Source organism: Protopterus annectens, chromosome 3.part0 (assembly GCF_019279795.1).
Source record: "Protopterus annectens isolate FY-2018-M chromosome 3.part0, PAN1.0, whole genome shotgun sequence".
Classification (NCBI taxonomy): domain Eukaryota; kingdom Metazoa; phylum Chordata; order Ceratodontiformes; family Protopteridae; genus Protopterus; species Protopterus annectens.
Window position 1 is genome coordinate 1750725306 of NC_056731.1, and position 16440 is coordinate 1750741745.

The 16440-nt window shown below is 37.4% G+C and overlaps 1 protein-coding gene across 2 annotated transcripts in view; it reads left to right on the top strand.

Moving 5' to 3' along the window:
- The window catches only part of ZNF704 (zinc finger protein 704), a 1522633-nt gene that overhangs the window by 1460761 nt on the left and 45432 nt on the right, over positions 1 to 16440 (top strand). Inside the window, exons 7-8 of one of the 2 annotated variants that reach the window (XM_044065777.1) lie at positions 5444 to 5500; positions 14440 to 14544. In XM_044065777.1, coding sequence (XP_043921712.1) covers positions 5444 to 5500; positions 14440 to 14544 — 162 coding nt within the window. Of the gene's footprint in view, positions 1 to 5443; positions 5501 to 14436; positions 14545 to 16440 lie in introns of both variants that reach the window. The other variant, XM_044065776.1, reaches the window with a different exon arrangement.

The window sequence follows — 16440 nt, forward strand, 5'->3', positions numbered from 1 at the left end:
GTTTGCGCATTCTTTTTTCCAAGCTCGGTTTGCCTGCTGGAGCTGCCAGTGGTTGCATTTCCCAGAAAATAAAGAGAAAGAAATTAAAGCAGCTGTAGGCAGTCTTACTGCAGGAGTGATGTGCCTAAAGCAGTGTACAGTTAACTTTCAAGTTGTTTCAAAGATGATTTATATTAATGTGCAATGTATCACACTACACAGATGTAGTTCAGAAATACAGAATATTTCTGAACTAGTAAGTCAATCAGCAGGTGGAGGTGTTTCAGCTTGTTGCACATATTCTTGGCATCAACGAGGGGGGGACTTTATTTATTTTGTATTTGTTGACCAAGATGAACCTTTTTCAGACTCAGCCCAGGAGCCCTGTCAGGTTAAGTTACTTTTTCAGAGTCACACAATTAGGCAATAGAGGCTGAGGGAATCAATCACTGAACCACAGGAAACAGCTCATTAACATCTCCTTAATTCTCTGCACCAACTGTCAGACAGCGACAGAGTTGTTAAGGAGCATTATACTGCTTTTTGTATGCTTATTTGTATAACAATCATTTAGTGCACAAGAGCTTTCCTGAGGAATTGTGGAACCCAGACCAAAAACTGCAGTGATGCACATAAGTACCACAAGGTTGGGGTTGGCATAATCGCTAAGGTGTTTACCTCACAAACAAAAAATACAGGGTTTGAGTCTCACTAAGGGAAACTGGCTAGGCTTAAAATGGTCCACAAGGGTAGCTGGCCTAGTACTGACCAGTACATTTATGAACATAGAGTCACACTGCTTACACATTCAAAGTCTTTCCACTGTAGCAAGCTCTGAATCAATAAAATAATACAGGGAGAAATGGGATCAAGGATTCCTGTATTACTGAAAGAAGCCACATAAGCTGAGTACTTTTACAGATGTATAGCAGATGTATACCCTGTGTATCATGTAGCACTTGTTTGCAGTCAGATTTACATGCATACCTCTCAACTTTCCAGATTTTCACAGAATGTCCAGATTTTTGCCTAATATTTTTGGTCTTATCCTCATAAAATTTGTGGTTTTCTGTCAAATAACTGAAGATTGAAGTCACTAAATAATGACACATATTTGAGTTTCAGACTTTATATCCTTCAGAAAATGCATGTTAATGCCAAACCTGTTATTCTAGAAACATTTTAAGTTTATAAGCGTAGTATTTAAAATCTGTTGCTATATTTGGGCTTTTATCCCCACATTATTTTGGCTATGTCCAGATTTCTGGCACTAAGAAGTTGAGAGGTATGCTTACATGTTAAAGAGATGGGCTTTACTTCATTTAATTAAACCTTCCATAGTTAAGTAAAGCTTAAAATTAGCAACTATGACAGAATGTTCTGGGATGTGAGAGTACATTATTTGAATGTGGCATTAACCCCTCAGCATTTGCACCTAATATTATAATTTCTTTGAGATCACAGTCATTTTTATCATGTTTTGTGTATTTGCCTTTTACAAAGTGATTTATGTTTGTGATATGTATGTTGACAGATGATTTTTGTAGTGTTACTAATTTATCACCTTATTTTGTTTGACATGCCAGTATGCTCACTGGATGCATGACTAATGAAAGCAGCATGTGACTAGGGTGTGCTGTCAAAAAATGGGTCACTTATAATTTACTTTCTGTGAGTATAGGAGGACAGGACAGGTGAAACAACTACAGCATTATGGCCCTCTTCCAGTTTGTGAGATATTCATTTCAATCTCGTTCTGCATATCAGTGGTACTTTTCACTCAGTATCTGAAAAAAATAATGCATGTCTTTATGCAGATCTCGTAAGAGTAGGACATCTATAATTCTTCTGAGCATTGTGCTTTTATTTGAAAACGTCCTTGTGACACTCCACAGTTGCCCTACACAAGAAGGATTGTGAATAGAACAGTATACACTTGTCAAACTTTGTTCTCTGATGTTGAACTGATTATTTGATTTTTATATCAGAAATCACTGTCAATGATTTCTCTTTTTGTATGCCAGTTGTGGTTTAAAGAGTTTGAGCTCCTTTTTTCTGACTAGTTGTATATGTCTGGAGTTGTTACACATTGCTTCATCAAGCTAAAGCTTCATCTGGTTTGTTTTGTCCAGTTAAAGCTTCACTGCATTTATTGTCAACAAAACACAGGGGAAGCGTCCATCCCAGTACAACCGAGTGATATAAAAACACTACTACACATTCACCTTTGTTCCACTACCAGTCTGTCAGTAATTACAGACATTTCTGGATGGCATTTTATTTTAAAAAGGAGCTATATTAATGTTAGTGTTATTTTTTTATATAAATATCATTTGCTTTTTTTACCAGGGTAGTGGACTAACCGACAGCGATCTATCTCTGCCTCAGTCTGAGAACACTGTTCAGTTAAGTTACCTGCTCAGAGTCACACACAGTAGGCAAATGAGGGCTGAGGCATTTAAACCATGGAATACAGGATGAAGCATATTAACAATACACAACCTTAATCCTCTGCTCTAATTGCCAGAATGACTTAACATGAATGTACAGTAGTGTGTGTGTGTGTGTGTGTGTGTGTGTGTGTGTGTGTGTGTGTGTGTCTGTGTGCATGTGTATACGTGTGCGTGTGTGTGTGTTTGCAGGGAGGAAACTTAGAAAAAGTAGTCTTGGTTCATGACACCATATCGGAGACAGGCAGCATTGTACTGTGCTCGACTATAAGGAACTAACTGAAATCGAAAAGTGACACTGATTCACTTCATATGAAATGCAGTGAGAAGTCGCTATTCATTATATGTGTATGTGTGTATATATATATATATATATATATATATATATATATATATATATATATATATATATATATATATATAGGGTCTGTATCACTGGGAAGGCTGCCAGCCTAGTTAGATAGAATTTTATAGATAATTTTATGTCATTGTAAATATTAGTATAATCCACAGGCTTGTTTTTACAAATGTAAGAAAACTAAATGTAAGAAAACTGTGTTATATGCTGAACTTCGAAAATGTAACCACAGTGCACCCTGCTGGAAGAAAGCTCTTAAGTACATAACTGTGTTTGATCTCAAGCTCGGAGACAGGATGTCTGGGCTAGCAAATTCTTTCTGTTGTTAAGACAGAGATAATTGCTAGATTTTACATGTAAAAGTGTCTTTTATTGCTGTGGCTTCCTGGCCAGTTGTGGCTTACAAAGAAATGTAAATTTTGAGTTTCTGTTACCCTGGGAACTAAAGGAGAAGTGAATGATGTAATGTGAAATGACTTAGCAGTATACTGGGTATTATCAATTTAAGACTTTCTCAGAGAGAAAGATTGAGCATTTTGGATTTTGTCTGAAGCTGACAGCAACTCACCAGCACTTTGTCCTGTAAGTAAATTTATTTAGGACAGTTTCCCTTAGATTTAGATAGGAATTTAGCTAGATTAGTCTAGCTGTTTTCTATATTTATGCCAGACTATCCTGCAATATTGTTTAAGTTCCTGTGATTTCTGAACTCTTGATTAGCACTGTGTTGAATTGATGAGATTTGTCTTGTGTTTTTATTTATTATTGTTAAATATTTTTAAACCTTTCAACTGTGGCTGTTTTGTGTAGAGATAATGTAAGCTGTTAGGGTACATTGCATGTATTTGATGATACTTTCCAAGCCTCTCCAATAGTCTTGCTGTTCGGCATATTTACTATTTGGATAACAGTAATATCACCCAGTGAAAATGATCAACCTTTGGGAAGGGCTTTATAGTAGCTGATAATAGTGGTTGGTGGCAGTCAGTACTACCTTATAGTCTGGGCAGAAAGGGGGCATAGCTGGAGAACCTGTGCCAGCCTTCCCCAGGAGTGTCTGTGTGTTTGTATCTAAATCAAATCTTAAAGTGTGTGTGTGTGTCAGCTACTTGGGCAGGGACACGAAGCACTGGTTGGACAGAGAGGGTGCTGGAGGTTTTAGCCTAGGCCACTAGGCTGAGATCTGGACCTTATAGCTGTGCCATAGAGGAGCCTTATTGGGTTCTGGAGGGAAAGGGAGAAACCAGCCCCAGACTGACTGTGATCTCTGTGTGCTCTTGAAATTGTACTTTACCATGTGTGTACTTGTTATCCCCCCGATGTGCATGCCCCTCACTGGGGTTAGTGGTGAGGGTTGAGGCTCCTTGATTACTGGGCCAATGTGCGGGTGTCACAGTCATGGTCATGAAAACATAACTACTTGAACACCTATTCATCAACCCCAATACAGCAAACAGCTGTTTTTCTAATGTTCACATCAGTGAACATTTTTCCCAGGGCAAAGAGTTAGGTGTCCAACTTCCAGAAATTGCCCTTTTCCCCACTGAAGTGTGATCTCTGAGTTGGTATATTTAAGTAAGGGGAGGTGTGGTAGGTGCAACCCCCCACTTTGGTGAGTCAATATACTGTCGTGTGTGTATTGCTTGGCATGTTGGACAGCTAACTCTTTGCTCTGGGAAAAGTTTCGCTGATGTATAGGTTCAATGAAAGGAGCATTTGCTGCATTGGGGTCGATGAATAGGTGTTCGAGTACTTGTGTTTTCATGGATATATATATATATATATATATATATGTGTGTGTGTGTGTGTGTGTGTGTGTGTGTGTGTGTGTGTATATATATATATATATATATATATATATATATATATATATATATATATATATGTATGTATGTATGTATGTGTGTGTGTGTGCATCTGTGTATGGGCCTACTTTTTTTTGTCAAAAGATCATTTTTTCAAAAAAGAAAAGTATGGCCCCACTTACGCAAAAGTGCCTTTCGCAAATGCCAGTTCACCGAACCGGTAATATTAACAAAATAAAACACTACAAAGGCATGTTTGCAGGGAAGCACCCCACACTACTTTATATATACTAACTCCAAGATCACACTACAGTGGGGAAATGGGTATATTCCCTTATCCCCACTGTAACGTGCTTCGGTGCTGCAATGGGTTTTTTTTGTTAATATTACCGGTTCGGTGAACTGGTATTCGCGAAAGTGCACTTTCGTTTGAGTGGACTTTCATGTTAATGGGGTCGTACTTTTCCTTTTCAAAAGAATGATCTTTCGACAAGAAAATGTAGTCCCATATATATATATATATATATATATATATATATATATATATATATGAAAATGTAGTCCCATATATATATATATATATATATATATATATGTGTGTGTGTGTGTGTGTCATGTACTTTTCGTAGTCTGTAATGGTTGTTCCCTCAAAGAAGTTCCCAAAGTACAGATGTAGTTTTACATTGTGCATCTATAAAAAATATTTGCTTATAGAAAATCACTGCCATGTTCCATATGAGAACTAGAGTTGTATAGAAAGCCTTAATTTGGTACATTTTTACTGTATTAAAAGTCAGTTATTTAGTGGAACCAACAGTTGTAGTAATTCCCTACTTTTTTCCTTTTTGCAGACAAATACAACAAGGTCGGGAGTGTCCAGTGATACATCTTCTGATAATGTCCCAGAGGTAATGCACAAACTGCAAATCTACTAATTCTTTATAAAACTGAACTGTCAGTTGTTTTATGTAAATTTGTATAATTCATTTAGCAAAACTGGGAAATCCAACAAATTATCTGCATCTATGATAAAATAAAACATTTTATGTTAATTTTCATGCACGTTATTTAAAACCATTTACTAAATTTATAATGCATGCTTTTTTGTTAGTTCCCACATTTGATATCATCCCCTACTTGACCACAGTTGACCCTCCCACCCATTTTCTTGTCCTCTGCAAGTGAATTATATCCTAGGCATGAAATGTTAACAGTTAGGCCCCTCTGGTTCTGAGGACATTGATATCTGCATCAGTGTAAGGAGTTATAGGCAGTCATAGTCTGCCATGCTAAATTTGTACACTGTTTTATTGGTTACAATCCACATTCCCTATGTAGGAGTGGGCAGTGATACATGAGCATCACAGAGCATGTCCAGTTCTGTAGTATGTAGCACCTGCTCATGCAAGCTAGTGCCCTGTCATGCTGATGTCAGCCCCGTACTCTTCACCTGGAGACAGTCCATTCGGACCTATTCCCACACTGTCTCAGGGAGGAGAGAGAGACAGAGAATGGCCTACTCCTACTTTCACCTCTTCTTCCCTGATAAAACTGTAGCACTGATTTCAATGACTGAACCTAAATTACCAGAAGCAGAATCAGACCTTTTGCATTTGTACCAGTGTACCAGCATTTTCATGCATTCATTTTTTTCAGTTTCTTGCTTAAACCAATTCAGGGAGGTGGTACTTAAGTTGGTCATGGAAAGACACACACACACACACACACACACACACACTCTGACTCACTCACTCACTCGCTCACTCACTCATTCTCGATATGCACAAATATGGGCAGTGTAAACGAACACCAATTCACCATTTTTTTGGGAGGCGGGATGAGACTGCTTCACCCAGCAAAGACACATATGAAGCCAAGGAATATATGCAGACTCTGTAAAGAGAGCACCTTCATGCATAAACTTGTTTTATTTTAAAGATTTATATAACTATGTAAAAATGTTTTAAAACAGATACAGTTTTTAGATAATGAGCTCCTCAAGGTGTCTAGTTATTTTCCCATAATTGTGACAGCCTGTCTCTTCAGCCTAAGCTAAGAGTTCACTGTAAGTTGGCATGTATATACTTGTGTACTGCTTGTTAGTAGTGTAGGTGTCGATCTTCATTGGTCTTTTTTTTTGTAGGAAATGTGCTTGTTGGATTGAATTGGTAGGCTGAGGATCTAGGTGTCATTATATACTCAGCTTGTGACATCATGACGTCTGGCTCCACTGACCATACATGTAACGTGATGTCATGATGTGCGGCTCATGCTATATGACATCATTGGCTCTACTGACCATTCATGCTTTAACCACAGGAAGTTATCAGAAACATTTCAGATTGTGACTGACAGAGAGAATAATCCAGATCATGCAGACTGTCAAGGAGTGACCTGTCACACAACAGTATGTGATGCACATATTTGTTATCTCTACAAACTGGTAGTAAAGACAATGCTCACCAGTCTGCAATGCAGATATGTCTGTCATGTGATGATAAAGAATGGCCCATAGTCTTATAGCTTAGGCTGTACCTGTTGGCGGTCTTCTTTAAACTGCTCCTGTAATAACCTCCACATTGTTTGTCCATATTCCTTTCCCCTAAGTTAAATCTGATAAATCTAGAACTGTGTCTAGTTTGATTTTTTAGTTTTTTTGGTGACATTGGAGACATTTGAACAGTCTGCCTTTTGCTAAGCATGGTTACTTGACTTGCTTAGGCATAAAAAGAAAACAATAAATTCACTTTTCACATATGAGGACTAGTATCTTTGGCATATCACTCCCTAATAAAAGACTACACTAGTGAAAAAAAAGCTTTTTCACAGGTTATGAGAACAAGAAGGACTTTGAAGCTGCAGATCCCACAGCCTGTCGAGTGTGATGCAAACTGAGCCATTAAGTTCAGCTTGGCTTCCTGCCACAGTTACGGAGCTCAAATGATTTTTCTGTGACTTGTTGAAAACACTGTAGGTCAAATGCATGTCAACTGATGTCAAATTTATGGTGCCAGTCAAGTGAATTACCTTTATATTGTGACTGTGGTGCCTTGTTATCTGCCATAAAAGGGGTGGGTGGATCACCCTGTTTAGTCAGCTTTTTTGATTGTGAGTCCTAGTGTCTTGAAAAGCCACAAAAGTGTTTCTTTATTTCCAGACGTCCTGGACCGGGCGGTTTACATTGTTTTTTCTCGCATTTGATTCTTTTTTTAGTGTTTCAGGGAAGTGAATTTCTGCTGTATAATGCATTTGCATTGTAAAGACGTGATGTAGAAAACTGGCTTTTCATATTGGCTGCGTTTGGCCTTTCATGCTTTTGCCTACTTTAGTAATCCATGGTTTTGATTTCTTTTAAAATTAGTTTACTGTAAGGATTATATTCTTCTGCCCACTTAGGTAGTCCTTGGTTTTGATTTCTTCTATGTTGATATTACCATAAGTGTTACGCTAGCATTTTATTTATGGGAGGTTAGTGTAATGGTTAAGGTGCTTACCTTAGAAACACAAGGTGCAGGGTTTGATTCTCACATGGGGTAACTGGCTAGGCTTAAAATGGCCCCCGAGGACAGTTAGCCTAGTACAAATCTATGAAACTATGAAACTAACCCGTATACACTCGTCTGTGGTCCAGAATAAATCTCTTCCCAAGAGAGTGTTTCTGGCTCTTTGTTGTTCCATCCAGGTCTTAGCTTAAGTAGTGTGATTGCACTGAGCCTTAGAATATAAGCAAAGTGCAGTAGTCAGCTGTTAGTCAGATCAGTTGTCACTGTTTGACTCAAAAGCCGATTCTAGGTGTCCTCATTTCATCATATACTTTCGTGAAGTGCTTTCCACAGAACAAGAGGCTACATGACTGCTGTTCTTCTTTACACGATTTCTGTATCCAAGAGGATGATTATCAGTTGAAACTGTCAGTATAATGTATGGTTAAGCTATGAGTAGCTAATGGACTATAGCCTCTGTCCTCTGTTTTGATTCCCGCAGTCTTCATTTAAATATAGTATGACTGAACAAATTATTTACATTGGACATTGCTCCTGTATCACCCCAGAACATTTTGTGGGTGTATTAAGTCCTGCTAATTTAAAAAAAAGTGAGCATTACAAAAATCCAACATAAATGAAAATAAATTAGCCTTGCCTAAGCAAGTTGTGTACCAATTGAAAGGAGGCTTTTTAAATAAAATGTATTATTTTTCAATGCAATGCATACTCAAACATATCAACAGTTTAAAATATGTCACTGTGTCAAACAGTGATTTAGGTCGCTGACATTTAAAATGAGCTTAGGTTCTTGTTTACAGTAATATACCTGTAGCCTTAAGACAGATGATGATCTTATGTGCAAAACAGTGTTTCCCTGATGTTTATAAGATATCTGATCTGGGTTGATCTGTTTGAGGCCCCCCCACCACACACACACACACACACACACACACACACATATCACATCACACACATCTTCCTCTAGATTATTCATTGGACAGGAAAATCTTCTGCATTTGTGTATAGTCTCTTTAAGAATGAAATAATCAGGGGTATAGTTCAAATGACCAGGCCTATGTTTTCAGTTTGAAGTGAAAGCCTGATGTGGAAAAATATCAGTGTGCTTGTATGTTCAGTGTTTCCATGTTAACTATGCTGAACTGTTTAACCTGTCAAGTACTTTCTCTTTGCAGTCTGTGAAATCAGTCATTAATTCTGCCAGGGATGGCCATAGGAGCCAAATTGCTGACATCAGTGTGTATAATTTGTGGTCATCCTTCAGAGTATATGACATATGATACTGTTGCCTTGGGCTATGACCAACACCAACCTCACTCAGATAACCTTCACACTGAACAGCTGAGGAGCAGAGTTATGAACACTGGCTTCCCTCAAATTTATCCACCTCCCTCTAAGCTCTCTGTCAGTGCTGCCTTACCAACAGTAACTGTGTCTGAAACTACATTGTATTCACAAATGTTTTCCTAGAGGGATTTTTATATGGCCTTTTTAGTACTACTACTGTTTCCTGTCTTTACCCTAATATTCTGTCACCAGTAAGGTGAATTTGGCACACTGAGGACACAATTATTATGAATGCTTAAAATGAGTGAGCCATATGTGTTCAAAAGGTGGATGGCAGTAGTTATAATTCACCAGCGTTGACCAGTTACCCTTATATACATTACTAAGTAGACAGACACACGCTTTTAGTATGGAATAGTGAAATTGTTTACTTAAGGAAATTAGTCAGTAGAGTTTGCAACACCTATATTCTTACACAGATAAATGTAAAATAAATAGTTTTCAACAGACAGATGTTAAAAGGAAAACATTTAACAGTTATTTGTTTCTACCTCTGCCACTAACTGAAGATAACAGTAATCAGTCTATCTCTGACATTCAAGTCCATTTGCCGTTGTATAAAACAAGCATGCAGAATTTACAAAACATGATCATCTGTTCCTGGGCAGCAGACTGTCTCTGTTCTCATTTGCATTCATTATAAAAATTATGTACACTGCTCTGAGGCTTGGTAAAAGTCCACCAAACAAAGTAAGAAGAAAGCATAGATGGACTGGTTCAACTGTTGAGTTGATTTTCAAAGGAAAGTGGAACCTTATTTGAAGAAACTCCAGAAGGGTATCCAGGAGTGAGGCAACACTAGGAAATATTAAATAAACACAGTCCTTTAAATCAAATCACCCTTTCATGGCCAGCCGTAGATGGACCAGCGCCCTAGGTGAAAAGCTGTATGGCACTCACCACTAGTCTTCATGCATATCACCCAGTTTACCTCGTCCTTCCCCGTTCTGGCCTGCCCACACTGTCCAGATTTCTTTCTTCTTCCTTTTTCTCACAGGTTTGTCTTAGTCTTCATTCTTTGCATCATTTATTCATCCATTCAACATGTTCTAACTAGGCAAGTCTGCATTTTGATAACTGTGGATGGATCAATTGCATTAAGCCAGGGTCAGGTTGGTTACAAGACTCTCCGAAGCCATGGAGGTTTTAGATCCTCTGCAGTGCATTTTAGAGCTTTTTTTTTAAATGACCACTTTTCATCCAGCAGTGACCAGAACAAAAATCATGATTAAAGAAAAAGTTCAGTCTTATGCTTGGACTTTGTTTTTTTCCTGCATTCTTTCAACACACCCTAATTGTGCAAGACTGCATGGGAGTTCTAGATGCTCTGAAGTGCATTTTAGAGTTTATTAAACAACCTTTTCATACAGTGTTGGCCTGAATGAAAATCATGATTAAGAAAATGAATTCAGTCTTACTCTTCTGCATTGCTTTTTCCTCTGTCCTTTCAACACACCTTAACTGAGCAAGACGACACCTCAATAACTAAATTAAGGTGGGGGTCTGGGAGCTGGTAGGCTTCCAAAAGTCATGGTATTATAGTTTTTCTGTTGCATGTTTTACAGGGTTTTTTTCTAGCCAATGATGGCAGGAGCAAAAATCATGCATAAGGAAAGAAATTCAGGGTGATATTCATAATCCTGCCCTTTGTAAGTTCATAGGAACAATCAGCACAGAGCAGCACTATGTCCTTATGCAGATAACGTCATTCAGGATTACTACAGAAATACAGAGAGGTTTTGGTAAACACTCTTCCCTAAAGGAAAAGGGGTCTATATTATAACACCGAAGAGGCATTTAAGCGAACGCCTCTTCATCGACATGTAAAGACCGAACGCACTAAAGTGCGAATGGTCAAAACAGCAAATTCTTTCCCTGGGAAAGAATTCACTGGCACAAACAAACACACACACACACACTTACAAACATAACTATGTGGGGGGCTTTGCCCCCCCCCACACACACACCCTCCTCACTAATTAGACCAACTCCGAGATTGCACTACAGTGGAGAAAAGGGCAACACTGTGTAGTTGGCCATCTACATCTTTGCCCTGTAAAGTATTCACCGAATCGCTTAAATGCATTTCAATGAATATGTGTCGCTCATTTGGTGTTCGATATTACAACGTTTTGACGTTGTAATGTAGACCCAGGAAAAGCATAACATGCTTACAGCACAAGCATTAATGTGAGAGCTATTATGAGAATAAGAGGTATTGCACATTTGCTTATTACTATGATTCATTGAGATAAAAATAAAAGGGCCTCATCTGCATACAAAATGCATAAAGGACCACAAACTTACACCAGTAAACACAAATTTACCTGTAGAATATATGAGTTAAGTCACAAATTAATTAGCTGACTGGAAAGGAATAAACATGAATGCTACCATACTTTTTAAAAGTAGGTAAGATTATTGGCTACACTTCAAGAAATGCTTGTTTTACTGTATGTTGGTGGTTGTACATACATGGACAGACTACTGAAGGAGCCACTGGGGAAAATGTTTCATTTGGTGTCATTGACATGCTTGTGCATATTTACACTACTGAAGAGGTCACTGGGGGGAATGTTTCATATGGTGATGTTGAGGTGCTTGTGTGTACACGGACAAAATACTGAAGGGGTTGCTGTGGGATACGTTTCATTTATGTGTCAGTGAAGTGCTTGTGCATATTTGGACCACTGGGAACAAGTTAGTGGTTTGCAAAACACATAGCAGAGGCACAACAATGCTTTTAACAATAGATGTGCATACAGCACTGATATTGAACTATGAACTGCAAGAATGATTCATCTACATACAACGCTTTACACAATCTCTCATTTACATTTCATTATACTTAAGGCATTTTGCATTAGCATAAATGTCCTCTATGAGTCATTCCTTAGCTATGCAAAATTGGAAATATCATGGATACCCCTACGGCATTTGCACAGATGACTATGAATACCAGCCTCAATCTTCCCTTTTATTTCAAGGAAGAAATAAGTTGCATACAAGGTTTAATTCTCAAAGCTGACCACAAAACAGTTCACAATTAACTGAAAAGACAAATGCTTATGATAACACATAAATAATATCTGGGAATGCCTGCCTCCCCACCCCTCTCGGAAAGACAGTCACTTTATATTCCCCACAGGTGTAAAATTGGGATGAATATTAAGGCATAAATGGTTATAATCATATATTTAATGTTGTTGCTGTTATATGTACACATAGCATGCCGACTCACCCCTACCCTAAAAAGACAGTCACCATCTGTTTACTATCTGATGGCAAACTGTGCAAAACTAAAAAAAGAAAATAGAACATAACACGTTAGCTGTCGGACATGTGTAAACAGCATGCTTCCTTAACCTTCCACAAAAGATAGCTAGCTGTGCATGTGTCTCATATTTAATTATGAGGAAAATGAAAAAAAAATCAATTATAGTAATGTTTCTAACTTGTTACTTCTAGACAGTATACAAAGTATAGTGACCTTCTGTACACCTCCTCTGAAGTTTGTGAAGGACAACTTGTTGACTGAAAATACTGATCAACAACACACTTCTCATCAAACTGTATGATAACTGAGCATGCTGCTGTATATAACAACAAATTATAAGTGTATGAGAGTAATTTTGAAATTGCCTCCCTGGTTTTGGTTCTGTACTCTCCACACCCTGCTCCTCATTACTTTTTGGCTTTGTCCTGAACCTTCACAAAGCAAATAAAATGCATTGCCAAAAATATCTGTCTTTATAAAAAATGTAGTGACAGTAATGCTTACATCGCCACATCTGTCTTCACATTGTGCCATTTCTCTCATCTGTTAAAAATTCTGCAGAATGTCACTGAATTTCTCATATTTTTAACCTGAGCATTGTAAAACTTTTGTTTTTCTGGTAATTTTCTGAAGATTACAGTCGGTCAGTCAGTAAAGCCAAACATTAGAGATTCATGCTTATTGTTCATGTTGGTACAAAACCTTATAAATAAAGACAGTGAGAGGTGTGCATTGCACAGCTTCATGCTTACGTTTGACCATTGTAAGATCTCTGTTCTTCTCTGTGAGCTTGTGACATTCAAGTCTAACGTGATATGACTTGAATGGTCAAGTCAGTTGGAGCACCTCCACCGGGGCATCTGGCACAGTGTGGGCATGTTTTAACAGGAGTACGTTATTTATGTATATGTCTGAGCAAAGAAGTAAGTTATGTCATTGCTTTAGAAAAATAAATAAATAAATATGGAAAGAGTGCCTCTAGAAGTATGGCAGACCCCTTGTTGGCCAGTGTCTAAGGTCAGCTCCCTTTTTGAATTGGTAAAGTCCTGACCCTTTAAATCCATATAGCTCCCCAAAGGCAGAGTAGCTTAAATAACCAGAAAGTTCCCACCTACAGATAAAACTGAAAAAAAAGTCTCATATTTTGTATAGTTTTTCACAAATGTAATTTATTTTTGGCCATACGTGGAAACTCATCTATCCTTATTTTTGCTGACCGCAGTTACTAAGTTTTGAAATAAACACATTTGAAATATTTTACTAGTGTACAATTGATTAGATATTTTGTATTCATCAGAACTTTACTGTTTTTATTAAAATATGACAGTAAAACCTACTTTGATTAAAAAAAGAATGCACAATAGAAGCAGAAGTAAAGGAGGTACATGAGTTGGTGGGGTGCATTTATTTATTTATGTATGTACTTTCTTGCTTGCTGATTTTTTTTTCATAAGCTTTGCAGACCCTACTACTGTGGATTAGTGTTTAGTATAAACCCAGATTCCTGGTAAGACATACACTAATATTTTACTGTAACTCCAGAAGCAAGTGTGTAGCCCGGTGAGTTGTATTACTCAGCTGTTGTTTTAGATAAAAGGTTTCCTTTTTACTGCAAATGAAAGCCAGGATTTTATTATTCACTGGTGTTTTCTACTAACTTTATTGAAAAAACATGCCCTGTGATTTTCTTGCTTGACATTTGTCCTACCTTTTCTAGCAGGCCACAGCACCAGTAAACATTCCAGGTTCAGCAAAGTTTACTCCAAATGGGAGTAGCTTCAGTATTTCATGGCAGTCTCCTCCGGTCACCTTCACAGGCACTCCAGTAAGTAACAACTGTAGACAAAACTAATTCATTCATTTCTGAGAGAATCAGTCTCAATGAATATTAAATGTATTTTCTTATAGCATGATTTTAAACAAATTACTACATTGTTTTCTCTCATAAATAGTTACAACATTTCAGATTTTTGCCAAGTTAATGTATATCAGGTAATGCATCCATTCTAGCATTACTCTGAATGTAGAGCCATAGAAGTAATCTTTTGCTGTATATTCCTTTATTGATATTAGTGCTCAGATTTTAAGCCTGCAGATAAATATGTATTTTGAAAAAAAAATTATACCTTGAATTTCATGAAATACCAGTGCAGAAATGCATTGATTGTAACTCTCTTAAAGGAATGTTCAGTAGCAGGAACTGTACAATTCAACAAAGTACAACATAAAGTAACGTTCATCCCTGTCCATTTTCAAGCTCAACTTGGATCTGTGGATGGGAACATTTATCCCAGGACTGTAAAAGGACAGTGGCACCTCCTAAATGCTTTATCCCATGCATGGGTCCCCTCAAATTATCTATGGTATGATCCCAGTTATTCTCATTAGGGGTAATATATAATTATCAACCATGGGATGGGTAAGGCTGACTGGGATAGGTTAATTTGACCACAAAAATCAAAACTAGCTAGCCTTAAAATGGCCTGCAAGGGAAGCTAGACCAGTACTTACATTTGAGCCTATGAACCTAGATGCCCAACAGTAAATTTCTTACCACTGGTTCACAGCCTTGTGAATCAAGCTCCATTCAGTCAGCACTCATTTCTTCTATGGAACATACCTCCCTTCTCTGGCATTCTTGGTTGGAATAATTGTGTTCATACTAAGACATATTTTCTTTTGCCCTGTCAGACAAGGACAGCTTTGTCTTTGAAACTCTTTTCTGTCTAGGCTTTTGTTTAGCCCAGTTCTCAAAGTAGTTCATTTTTCAGTTGTTATAAAAGTCGACTGACATGCTGTATTCCTTGTCTGCAAGACTTTAAGATACAACATTTGAGGACTTCAGTAGTAGTAGTAATAGTGTAAACTCCCTGTGTTTTAGTTTTGTTGCTGTTGTTATCTTATCTTTTAATCTCTTTTGCCAATTTTATATGTTATATTTTCTTAACATGGTTTAGTAATATATTTGTGGTAGGGATTTTTCTTTATTAGACAGACATAAAACATCTTTTTTTCTGGGAAAGAATAATGTTTATGTGTGTTATATTTCTACTGTCTTAGGCCTTGTTATCTGCTTGTTGTCTGTAATAGGTGGGCATAACTTGTTTGCATACATTCCATTTAATAGTGTAGACACAAGTTATGCCCACTCATAAAGATAAAAATCGCTTCTTTTTACATACAAATAGGAAATAAATTATACTTCAGTCATATATTACTTATTAAATATTATGAACGTGCACTTGTGGGAATGAAGGGGAAACTTGATGACTGCCTTGATACAATACAAAAGCACAATAATCAAGGTGACTATAACAAATTGTATGAAACTTATTTGACTGAGGTGAATGGTTTTGAGAAAGAAATAAAAAATAAAAAGCTTAAGAAATTTAACCGAGATATGGGTGATGTCAAAAATAATACTGTTTGTTCTTGGAAGTCAATGAAGAGATCTGTTAGGTTCTCTGAACGTGCTAACAAGCATTTTAAACAAAAGCGCAAAAGAAATAGCTCTATACTTAAGCCTACCAGAACCATGGATTTGACTACTGATTCCAGTATCTCTGATGTTTCTTCGAACCCCCCAAGTACTGATACTGAGACAGAATGTTTGGATGAACAAATTTCACCTTTACATAAAAGATTGAGGGGCAGAATAGGCCCTTTAGAAGAGGAGGGGGGAAACACCGCAGGCAGACCAGGGAACAACATGGAACAAATA